General features: G+C 44.1%; 2 protein-coding genes across 3 annotated transcripts in view; one reads left to right on the forward strand and one right to left on the reverse strand.

Annotated features, from left to right (window-relative positions):
- Window positions 1–6,278: 6,278 nt before the first annotated feature.
- Window positions 6,279–12,941, reverse strand: part of cables2b (Cdk5 and Abl enzyme substrate 2b) — a 54,311-nt gene continuing 47,648 nt past the window's right edge. The window contains exon 10 of one of the 2 annotated variants that reach the window (XM_072367481.1): window positions 6,279–9,007. In XM_072367481.1, the coding sequence (XP_072223582.1) occupies window positions 8,861–9,007 (147 nt within the window). In that variant the 3' untranslated portion in view covers window positions 6,279–8,860. The remainder of the gene's footprint in view (window positions 9,008–12,941) is intronic. The other variant, XR_011907891.1, reaches the window with a different exon arrangement.
- Window positions 9,546–12,580, forward strand: LOC140271214 (uncharacterized). Its single transcript, XM_072366334.1, has 2 exons — window positions 9,546–9,569; window positions 11,697–12,580. Exons 1-2 carry the CDS (start codon window positions 9,546–9,548, stop codon window positions 12,561–12,563), a joined length of 891 nt encoding a protein of 296 aa, XP_072222435.1. The 3' UTR covers window positions 12,564–12,580.

Below are 12,941 nucleotides of genomic sequence, written 5' to 3' on the forward strand. Positions count from 1 at the left end.
GAGTTCTAATGAAGTACAGAAATAAAGAGTTGAAGTTTTGAAGCGTAGCAGTTTGGCACGCGGAGTTCTAATGAAGTACAGAAATAAAGCGTTGAAGTTTTGAAGCGTAGCAGTTTGGCACGCGGAGTTCTAATGAAGTACAGAAATAAAGCGTTGAAGTTTTGAAGCGTAGCAGTTTGGCACGCGGAGTTCTAATGAAGTACAGAAATAAAGCGTTGAAGTTTTGAAGCGTAGCAGTTTGGCACGCGGAGTTCTAATGAAGTACAGAAATAAAGCGTTGAAGTTTTGAAGCGTAGCAGTTTGGCACGCGGAGTTCTAAGGAAATAAAGAGTACAAGTTGAAGATTTTTAAATAAAGAGTTGTTGAAGTTTTTGAGTGTGGACAGACGCTAAAGATGTTAAAGACACAGAGACCTGGATCCTATGGGAAGTGTCATAGTGCTGTGTTGTAAAGAAAAAGGCGTTAATCTGTTACATGTAAGGCAGATGTCAAATTCACCAAAATAGGATCTAAGGGACTCTGTATTCGGCCAATGGAGCTGTAGCAGCTTCGCTAAAAGAGTATAAGTTGAAGATTTTGTGACTGAATGTGTGCACACACATAGTGAGTTGTAGGAAAATAGGCAGGGAGCAGTGCCTGCTGGGGTAAATGTTCTTGTATGTTGTCTGACTATTTGATTTGAATGTGTTGTGTAAGTGTCCTGTTGAAATATTACACGTTTGGGCTGCTCGACACGCTTCACTGTTGTTGTTAACAGTGTGGAAATGTTATATGTTTGGGCAGTGTGACATGCTTAATGCTTGTTTGTTGGTAGCTACCCTAACTCATATAAATATTGAAGAAGTCCAGACGTACTTTAATAAAATCTTTTTAATGATAATAGATCAACTAACACATAGTGATATGTGAATAGATGAATATATACAGGTGCCTGCACATGTCTCACAAAAATAAAATGGGTGTATGATTGCTGACGGCAGAGCAATAACTGTCAAACATATGAGTTCTTGTGGCAAACTTGATCCAGTGTCTTGACGTGTATACGCTGTTTCGCTGACTTGATTGCCACAAGAAACAAAGTGTGTTTGATAAGATCTGACCATTTTATTATGGGAAGATCAGTATGTATGGATTCTGAAGTGACTGATTTGTATATACCATTTGTATCTTAAGCACAATCTGATAAGTGAGACAACACCACCCTGACACAACAACCAAAAACAAAAATGATGGTTCTGATGGCTTTATTTCACCCGTCAGATACTGTTCCCCTTGTGTTAAAGTGAGGGAACGGTATCTGACGGCCAAATAACACCCGTCAGATACTGTTCCCCCTGTGTTAAAGTGGGGGAACACATCCTGACAGCCAAATAACACCCGTCAGATACTGTTCCCCCTGTGTTAAGGTGAGGAAACGCATCCTGATGGCTCTATTTCACCCGTCAGATACTGTTCCCCCTGTGATAAAGTGGGGGAACACATCCTGACAGCCAAATAACACCCGTCAGATACTATTCCCCCTGTGATAAAGTGAGGGAACGGTATCTGATGGCTCTATTTCACCCGTCAGATACTGTTCCCCCTATGTTAAAGTGAGGGAACGGTATCTGACAGCCAAATAACACCCGTCAGATACTGTTCCCCCTGTGTTAAAGTGGGGGAACGGTATCTGACGGCCAAATAACACCCGTCAGATACTGTTCCCCCTGTGTTAAAGTGGGGGAACACATCCTGACAGCCAAATAACACCGTCAGATACTGTTCCCCCTGTGATAAAGTGGGGGAACACATCCTGACAGCCAAATAACATCCGTCAGATACTATTCCCACTGTGATAAAGTGAGGGAACGGTATCTGATGGCTCTATTTCACCCGTCAGATACTGTTCCCCCTGTGTTAAAGTGGGGGAACAGTATCTGACGGTTGTTATTTGGTCATCAGGCCATCTATCTATCTATCTATCCATCTATCTATCCATCCATCCATCTATCGTATATACACACATATGAAGGCTGTATATAAAAATAGCCTATATGAATATATATGTACGTGTTTGAATTTTTTGGATGACAGCGCAAGTGCAAAAAAGTACGACAACTACACTGACAGACGTTGTTTTAGCTTTCACGGTGTCTGTAGTTGTCTAGTGCGCAAGCACGTTTCGCTGGTTACGAGCGCTGAACAGGCACGCGCGCTCTTTGTCGCGTGTGCAGCGCGGAGCGGCGAAGAGATGCAGGGGAAACCGTATCTGACGGGGAAACGCGGCTCGACGGAACACCGGTATCCATCCATCCCCTCCCCTTAGTTCTTTTCAATTCACTAAGTGTTTCTTATATAATCATCCATATTCAAAGCATTTTTCCTGTTGTCTTAAGGTTCATGTCTTTGGTCATGTCATTTTAATAAATGGTTCATATATATATACCTATATAAAATCAACCGGCTTTTGTGTATGTGTTCTTAACGAATTTATGAGTCCAACAAAACGAGAATTCACGAGTAGCGACTATATGAGACTGGAATTCATTCATTATTAATTAATAATTGATTATTAATTTAACATACCAGAATGTAAGATTCTGTCTTTTTCCTTCGATTGAAGGTGGTGCCCTAAAACGAGGTAAAATAAGGCTTATTCAGATAGTGAGAACTTTCGGATAAATCCTTATATCTTATCACATCACGTGTGTCCGCTATAAAGGCGATTCACTCAGTATTTGACAGAACACAGAGTTGTTGGTTTTTTTGCTGAAGAATGGTGAGAGAGTTTTTATGTGCCTTGGACATCACTCGCTGAGGACCTCCTACATTTGATTGATCTGCTTCTTCTGTGTCATTCAACTGGGTCAAAGAGGAAGGACTCAAATGCAATACTCCACTCAAGAGATGTAAATTCAATGCCCTTTAGTACAGTCCAAGGTTGAAACAAGGAGGTCAAAAACGGCAAAGGTACCCAAAAAGGGATTAGGTAGAAGGCTACATTTAACAGGAGGCAAGCGGGGTCAATAACACTAGAGGCAAACATCAGAAGATAAAGTTGGAATGCTTAACACACAAGGAACTGGCAGGGAATGAGATGTGATGGAAGGGATATAAACACACAGAAAAGGGGGAAGACAATGAAACGCAGGTGAAATACCTTCGGGCCGGGCAGGTGCTGATTACAGGAGAACAGGAAGTGAAGATACTTGAAATGAATGACATTAGTGAACCCTCAAAATAAGTGTTTTTGTTGATATATTATTGTTGTTTCATTTCCTCTGAGAGTCAGTTTTTAGTTTATTGCCAATTCAGAATAAGAAGTCATCCAGAGGAACACACAATAACATGCTGTTGCGTGAAGTGGACACTAGTTGGCAGCACTTACGTCACCTGAACTCTTTGAAATGCTTCGCGGGGCTCATAATCCAGATGAATGGAGACTGAGTAACAGATGTCCTGCTTCGCTGATTTCTGCCTGATATTTCCAGGTTGGTTACTCATCTTTTCTGTGACTAAAGAGGTTTATAAGCTTATATGTGTGGTCCATAAGCTAAACGATCGCTAAGTGTGTAAATAAAGTAAAGTGTCGCGGTACGTGATGATTGCGTTGGAGAAAATGGCGTCCGACGCCAAACGTTTACTTTCTTTTGTTTCTTTCGGCTCCTGGGCATTTGTGGGTTATTATTGTATGTGTGTAAATTAGTTGTGTGTGTGTGGTGCATTGCTCGGAATGTTGAAGCTAATGCTAACGTGCAGTTAAAGACCAGCTACGGCTGTAGCTTTGATGGAGAGCGCACAGCTAAAATTGGAAAAAATGAAATGAGTTCGAGTTCACAGTTAAAGCTGCAAGCTATGAGCCAGCCATGTTTATTATTTTAGTTTGTGTTCATATAGAGTAAATGTGAAATAGTTTAACTGCAAGAGAGATTCATTCTGTTATATTAAGTGAGCGCTTAAGTGTACTTTATGTACAGTTATATAAAGAGAACACTCTTTTAAGGAGAGGACAAACAGGATGTGTGTAAGGGTGAAGTGCTCACATGGTTTACTTTAGACTGATGACATGATTAAAAGGGAAAATGTTTCTTTGGTGTAATAAGTCTATTTTGTAGGAATATGCAAAAGTAGACATTTGATGTGAATGTTATCTAAAATGGTTAATCCTAATGCTGTAATGCAGACAAAATAACAGAAATAATTCATGATTGCAGTGAAAAAGTAAAAATGAATGTGAGAATATAACAGATTATCCAGATGAATGGAGAATGAGCAACAGTTGTCCTGCTTCGCTGATTTCTGCCTGATATTTCCAGAAAACTCCTATCAGAGGGTCATCTATATATCTGTCAGTGGGGACCAAGCCGGGACGCGACACATACGTTTATGTTCCTGCTTTTAGCAGATACTTTTATCCAAAGCCTCCTTATGCTGGTCCCTTCAGCGCATCGTGAGAGTAGTGGAGAAGATCATAGCCCCCCTTCCTAGAGTTGTCCCCACCCACCCATCACACAGCCTCTTCAGCCTGCTGCCATCTGGCAGGAGACTGCGGAGTCTCTGGGCCAGGACCAGAGGCCGACTGAGGGACACCTTCTTCCATTGGGCTGCCAGAGCACTCAACTCCATCCCTACTCTACCCCCATTTCTCCTGATGACAGGGGTGACAGAGTAGAGACAGAGGGAAGTACAGGGTAAGTGCTGGTGTAGGAGTGTCACGGCTGGGTAACCAGACACCTGAAAATATGGACTTAAGAGCAGATAGTGAGTCAAGATAAAAGAATTCATTAGGACACGAAGTGAGTGGAGACTTGAAGGCTGAATCCAGGTTGGGCAGGAACTCTGCAGGTGGAGGGAAAAGTTTCGGAGATATTTCCAGGATAGAGGGGGGGGATGATCCAAATGCCGTCCAGCTGATCCAAAACCAGAGACAGGACATAACATATCAAGTGCCTTCCGGCCGATCCAAAGCAAACCACTTCACCAAAGGATGGGAGAATCCACAAGTACCAGCTTGGGAATTCGCTTTCCTGAAACTAGTTTTGGACTGTGGTTTGGTGTGAAATAGATGCCGAGCTTAAAATATCCATTACTTTATCCATCATAACAAGCTATCCCCGTATTTAGCTGGAGACCCTTGTTAGAAGTGATATTAAGACTAAAGTCCCATATCTCTGTAATCCCTGTCCTTTGCTATTAACCGAAACTGTGGCATTAAGTCATCACGCAGCACAGTTCTGGAGTTAAAGGAAAAAGGGTTGAAGTGTTCGATTTTGGGAGTTTATTCTCTACATGTGACTGCAGCTCGTGTTCAGGGTAACTCTTTGGAGTTCAACACTACGCCTGATTCTAGATAAATGTGGCATCGAGTGAAGCTGTCACTTACTGGTTGATGTTCAGGCTAAATTAAACGCATTCTGCAGAGTCATTAATGTCATACGTCTATTTTAATTACTGACATGAGAACAAGAGCGTGGTGAGTGTTGCTGAGGTGGTCAGCACTGTCGCCTCACAGCAAGAGGGTACCTGGTTCACATCCTGTGTGGGTTCTCTCTGGCGTTCTCCCAGCACCCACAAACGTGTGTTAGGTTATTTGGTGGTTCTAAATGACCCTTAGAAGTGAAAGCACTGCATGGCCTGCGGTGGACTGTGATAGACCGAGCGTCCAATGACAGAATCATTTCCAGCGGTAATTCCTTTGAGCGCTCATGTGCCACCAATGTTCAAAAACACGTAATAATGTCCAAACATGCATGTGTAAAGGATGCACCTGGCTCAGAAGATCAAAAGAGCAGAGCTGGAAACTTAGTTGCTCTGAAGCCGTCCTTCAGCCCGGTTACCAGTAGCAGCTGTGTTAATCATACGGGACACTCACACACAGGTGGAACATCCATGTTGATTGTGTGCAGCATGACTTCATGGCTCGGTTTGTTACCAACAGCAGTAAGAGAATGCCTACTTTAGTTAAAACAGCAGTTTGCTTCCCAAATTAACATGCAGTTGACCTCAGGACAGCCCAGGATTAATCTGCCTCTGCATAAACAACAAAGCCCATGAATCTCCAGGCTGGTCCGTGTCCCCACAAGAAGATCCCCGGTGCAGCCTGTCCCATGGAGCAGATTCACTGCTGCTCAGACTTTTCAAACAGTGATTCTGTCGTAAAGCTTTTCTAATCATCTGTGAAGAAAACCCATTTTCAGACTCTTCTGAGTTTGCACGTCTTTCAGATGTTGCAGTTTGAGACCACATTTACGCTTCATAATGCAGTAAAAATGACAAAAAGAAGCAATAATTGACACGTTTTTAATGAAAATAAACTTGATGTTGAACATTGGCATTTTGAACAGTATCTGGTCTTTACAAAAAGATTGAGAAATAATTTAATTTTTACATATCAAACAGTGACTTGGTTACAAATATAAACTCTTATTGCAGGTTGATCTCCGACTTGTTTTTTTCCCTTCGGTACTCCATAAACGGACCGTAACTGTTATTTCATGTCATGCGATTCCTCAGCTGCAACGCTGTGCGGCTCGTCAATGTAAAAAAAAATGTGGACATTAAAAGTTCAAATGTGAAACAGTAGCTATAAAGGAAGGAAGACTAAAACTTCCAGCGCTCAGAGAGGGATCAAAGTCTGACTAAACCCATGTGAACACAAAGCTGGAATAAGAGTTAAACTGCTGGCACACAGGAGGACGCAGATCAGCTGACTGAGTCAACATCACGAATCTCTAACATAGAGAAAACTTCTGGAAGATCTTTTTTACTCATGCAGAGTCTACTGTTTAACATTTTTCTTCTTTCACTGGCTTAAACAGACAGTTTTAATCTTTACAGCAAAGCTTTTTCTAGAGAAAACAGTTTCACTGCATGAGTCTGCTCTCAGGTGTCTGGGTCCAAACTGCAGAGTTACAACAGGAGAGGACACCTCAGCAGTACCAATCACATGATCTGCCAGTCCGATCAGCCCATTCACACCTGATGTTAACAAAAAGTCTTAAAGCAGCTTCAACACAGACTTGAGTTCTTCCTGCCACCTCACACAGGCCAAACTAAACTTCTGGGTAGTGGCAGCGAAGTTGAAATGTTGCTAAAACTGAACTCGGATCACGTTGCGGAGCTCTGATCCAAACTGACCGTGTTGTGAACACTCTCCTGCTGCTCTCCTTCATTTAAGTTTGAAGATGTAAAATCATGTTTTATATTCAGTGATCATTCAGTGATCATTCCAGCTCCATGTCGGATAAATGAAACCCGATTCTACATCTGAGGGATGACTGCTAATAAATAAACTGTATATATAATATTACAATGAGCTACTTCACATGAGGAAAAATAAATACCCTTGTTGCTTACTGATAAAACAAAGATTCAGGTGAAGTTAAAAGGCAAAGTGCAGAAACAACCAAGGCTGTGCAGGAAGCGTTTGTGCTGCCTGTTACCTGTAGGAGTGAAAGAAAATGCCCTGTGGGTGCTCTGGGAGAGCAGGCCAAACGTGTCCCTGCAGCCACAAACATCCTGTCAGAAGCCTCGCTGCAGTTAAAGATTCATCCCTTTATCATACAATAAATAACAAGTTCATTATTGCTTTTCTACTGTAACTCAACAGAAATCTTTGGGCGGTTGTAGCTCGGGAGGAAGAAAAGTCAGAAGGTTGGTGGTTCGACTCCCCCGGCGGACGCTGAACCTCACGTTGGCGACACGCCTCATCGGTGTATGAGTGTGTGTGTGTGTGTTAGAGGAAAAGAAGCACTGTGTAGCCTAGAAAACAGCATGGAAGAAGACGCTGTATGGGCATTTAGTGTAAAAGGGCTTTGAGTAAAAATCAGCTACATCAGCGCAGTCCAACAACTCCACTTTCAGGGTTGGGGTTTAAGTCAGTCATGTACCATATAAATGCCTCCGTGCACATTAACTGTATTTCTGTGAGATGGACACAAGAGGGCAGCATTTCTCAGGTAGAATATGAGGAGAGTAACGCAGGTGCTGTTGAGCTGCAGACTGGAGCAGAGCCGTCCTGGGACACAGTTTGACATTGGATCTGCTTCAGTGTTGAGGAAGGATGACAACAGGACATGAGACAGGCCAGCATTAAGTAATAACTTAGTAATACACTTCAGCAGCTCTTCCCACATTTACTTTGATTCAGATTCCCTTAAAAACAATTTTAACCCAACATATTTCATGCTCTGTCTCATCAACTTAATTCAATTTGTTCATTAACAGCCACTTCTGCATTTCAGGCCTGCAACACATTCCAAAAAGAGTTTGGGTTATTTAGAGCCAGAAATGTGGAAAAATAATTTAAAATGATGTTCTAAGCAGGTGACTGAAGTCAGGATTTTGTATAAAAGCAGCCTCCATGACAAGCTGAGTCTCTGAGGAGCAAAGATGTTCACAGCTGTGTGAGGAAATGTTTAAAAAAGAAAGACCTATTTCATGCTCTACAGAGTAAAACATGAAGCATGTTGGCTTCATGCTGTTGTAGAAAAGTCAAAGTAAATGAAAGAATCACTGCATCTTTTTTTGATTTAGCATTTTCCTACTATCCAAACCTTTTTGATTTGGGGTTGTAACCTCCACCCCTGCAGCTCGGTGTGAATGATCTTCACGGGCTACTGGAGACAGCTGTGCTGAAAATGATGTTTCTGATGGAATTAGGAGGGAGGTGCTGAAAGCACTACTTTTCACATGCAGCAAAATGATTGTCAAATGCACTTTGATCTGAACTGGAACGTGACTGAGGGCACATTGAAAGTGGTCACAGTTCTCCCCCATCACCTGGGTGTGTGAGGGAGGGGCGAGCTGAAGGCGCTCTCTGTGCCGCCATCACGGAGGAGCAGGTGTATGAGCAGCAGGTGTCGGAGGGAGTCGGGCGCTGCTAAACCTGCTGCTGCTGCACCATCCGTCTGTAATGTGGCATGACTTGACTCTCAGGGAGGTAGAGCGCCATCTCCAGGGCGACCAGGATGGTGAACTCGAAGGAGATGAGTTCCCTCCTGCTGATCCTGAAACGCTCCTCCAGCTTCTGCAGAGACACCACAAACTGTCAGGTTTTTTCTTTTAACGCTCAGATACTGCGACGTGCTCGCAGCCACAGAATGATCCACCCGAGCTGCTGATCAGGCATATTTTCATTCATGAATTTCAGTGAAAGTGAAGCCATTCAAATCATTCCCACACTGAACTAAACTCCAGGGGAAAAAGTCCCCACAGATGATACAAAAGTGTTAATGATGTGATTCATTTTCTCATTACTTGACTTAACTTTCTGAAACTGAACCTGTTCTCAGAACCGGTTACAGTTTACAGTTGGATTTGGGTGACTGTGTGTCTGCTAGTGTAAGTTTTTTCTAAGCTTCTTGCCTAATTCAATATCTGTTGTTGTTGTCAGAGTGATCAAAACCCACCCGTGGGTGAAACCTGTTGCCTAGTTGCCTCGGTTGGGCCATCGCAAAGCAATCAGAGTATTCAGGAGCTGTGAACGGGCGGTCACTCTCCTCTCTGAAAACACTTGCTGGTTCACTCTCGGTGGGCGGTCTCAGCCTAGTGCAATTAACCAACACATGAATGGCTGTGCACAACATAAAGTAAGGGGTGGCGCCTGAAGCGTCAGCCATTCTCGTGTGAAGACATTCTTGGGTAAAGACAAGCGTGTCTACCTGCGCGTGTCCACCGAGCAAGGCCACTGAACAAGGCAAACCTGTCACTCTGGCCTCACCACCTGCTTTAAAATGTGCCTCAAACCCATTCCTGTTGTCTCCGGCTCGCACAGAAGGTTTCACACAACCAAACGCCACCGCAACCTTAACAACCTCCGCTCTCTAAAGCCCACTTCACTATGTGACACACCCTTGTCTGTGGGGTTGTGGAATTGCCAATCAGCGGTAAACAAAGCAGATTTCATTATGGCTTATGCCAACCACCTGTCCCTTAAGCCTGAAAACACAGCTACCCCGGCTGCACTTTCGACCAACCACTCATTCTCCCATACCTCTCGTAAATCTGGGAGAGGTGGTGGAACGGGCATGCTCATTTCCAACAAATGGAAATACACCCAACTGCTACCTGAAGCTAAACACAATACCTTTGAATACCACGCCATCTTGGTAACTGCACCGGTCAAAACCTATATGATTGTCGTATATCGCCCACCAGGACAACTCGGTGACTTTCTAAATGAACTCGACACCTTGCTCTCTTCTATCTTGGAGCATGACTGTCCCACAATTGTCCTTGGTGACATGAACATCCACCTTGACAGTCCTAACTCTTCTGATTTTCTGTCACTAATGCACTCGTTTGAGCTACAACTGCTCAGCAGTCCTCCGACCCATAAAGCTGGCAAAGTGCTCGATCTCGTTTTCTCAAGAAACTGTGCCACAGAGGCCCTATCTGTCACACCTCTGCAGTTCTCTGACCACTATTTCATTCAGTTCAAAGTGAGTCTCCCGAGAAGACCATCTGCTTCTACCCCTATGGTTTCCTTCCGCGGCAACCTGTCGCCCACCCGCTTCTCCTCCGTTGTTGCCTCCGCTCTTCCAACCTCCAGCACATTCTCCTCTCTTCAGGTTAATGATGCCACGGAGTTCCTTTGCTCTACTCTGAGCTTATCTCTGGATAGTCTGTGTCCTCTATCCACCAAACCCTCCCGATCCTCCCAGTCTCACCCCTGGCTTAATGATACTCTCCGAGCGTTGCGCACCAATCTCAGAGCTGCCGAAAGGAAATGGCAAAAGTCAAAAGATCCGGCAGATCTAGCTAAATTCCAGGTGCTACTGTCATCATTCGCATCCAGTGTCACTGATGCAAAAAAGTTTTTCTACATCAACAAGATTCATAGTACTACTGACACCCGGAAACTTTTTTCACCTTCAAAACTACTTAATCCTCCGCCACCTGCTACCAATCTAACAGCAGACACCTTCGCCTCATTTTTTACTGACAAAGTGGCAGCTATAAGCAAACAGTTTACCAAACCTGTTACCACAAAATCTGCATGCAGAAGTCCTACTGCATCATTTTCCTCATTTACCCCTCTGACTCAGAGCAGTGTGTCTAAACTTCTCACATGTAGCCGTCCTACTACATGCCCGCTGGACCCCGTTCCTACTAATCTTCTCCAATCCATTGCTCCTACTGTAACTGCAGCAGTCACGCATGTGATTAATGCTTCACTGACATCGGGCACATTTCCTACCACTTTCAAACAAGCTCAGGTTACACCACTGCTCAAGAAACCTTCCCTCCCTCCAACTCATGTGGAGAATTATCGACCGGTCTCTCTCCTCCCGTTTCTGTCTAAAATCATTGAAAGGGCGGTCTTTAAGCAGGTCAACGATTACCTCTCTCATAACAACCTCCTTGACCCAAACCAATCTGGGTTTAAAAATGGACACTCCACCGAGACGGCTCTGTTAGCTGTGACAGAAGCCTTAAAAGAAGCCAGAGCGACAGCTAAGTCCTCTGTACTTATCCTGCTGGACTTATCGGCTGCATTTGACACTGTCAACCACAGTATTCTTTTGTCCATGCTCTCAAGCATGGGCATCACAGGGAGAGCACACTCCTGGTTTGAATCGTACCTCACTGGTCGGTCCTTCAAAGTATCCTGGCTTGGTCACACTTCTGCAGCGCACCACCTTGCCACAGGGGTCCCCCAAGGCTCAGTACTGGGACCTCTTCTCTTTGCCATATACACCAACTCACTGGGACAGATCATCCGATCACATGGCTTTTCATACCAATGTTATGCTGATGATACCCAGCTCTATCTGTCATTCCCACCTGATGACCACACGGTCTCAGCACGAATCTCAGACTGTCTCTCTGACATATCAGCATGGATGAAAGCCCATCATCTCCAACTTAACCTCCCAAAAACTGAACTGCTTGTCTTCCCAGCCAAACCAACCGTACAACACAGCATCTGCATCCAAACCGAATCCTTATCTCTTGCTCCATCAAAGGTTGCTGGAAACTTGGGTGTCATGATTGATGACCAACTAACCTTCAAAGATCACGTTACCTCGGTTGCTCGTTCATGCCGCTTTGCATTACTAAACATAAGAAAGATCAGACCATACCTGACCCAACATGCCACCCAGCTCCTGGTGCAGGCCATGGTCATCTCCCGCCTTGACTACTGCAACGCTCTCCTAACTGGTCTCCCAGCCTGTGCTGTGAAACCTCTGCAGATGGTCCAGAACGCGGCGGCGCGTCTGGTCTTCAATCAGCCTAAAAGAGCACACGTCACCCCTCTGTTCATTGAGCTCCACTGGCTACCCTTAGCCGCCCGCATCAGATTCAAGTCACTGATGTTAGCCTACAAAGTGCTTAATGGAATGGCTCCTATCTACTTGAATGCTCTTGCAAAGGCTTATGTCACAACTCGGTCCCTCCGTTCGTCCCAGGATTGTCGTCTAGCAGCTCCTACACCACGCCTAAGACAATCCAAACTCTTTTCATGTGTCGTCCCACGATGGTGGAATGACCTACCGAGCGCTACCAGAACAGGGGCGTCCCTGTCTATCTTCAAGAAGCTCTTGAAAACCCAGCTCTTCAGAGAGCATCTCCCATCCTAGCACTTACCTTGTACTTCCCTACCCCCTCTATCTCTGCACTTTATCTTTCTGCACTTCTTTCTATGCCTACACCCTATCTGTACTCTGTCACCTCTGACATAGTCAGACTAGTGGGTTCCTTCTATGTAGTTTATTGTTAGCTTTATATAGCTTGTTAAATCTTCATTTGTAAGTCGCTTTGCATAAAAGCGTCTGCTAAATACATAAACATAAACATAAACATTGGGGAGCAGTCACAGAGCATTAGAAACACACACATCAAACCAGTAGAGGTTTCTCTTACTTTTACATTACAAGAAGGTCTTGACATTTTGAACTGTTAAAATGAATCTGGACACTCACAGCTGCTGTAATTCACAGAGAAGATGAGCCTCCAAA

The sequence above is a fragment of the Leuresthes tenuis genome, unplaced genomic scaffold (assembly GCF_036924035.1).
Source record: "Leuresthes tenuis unplaced genomic scaffold, fLeuTen1.0.hap1 SCAF_16, whole genome shotgun sequence".
NCBI classification, from domain to species: Eukaryota; Metazoa; Chordata; class Actinopteri; order Atheriniformes; family Atherinopsidae; genus Leuresthes; species Leuresthes tenuis.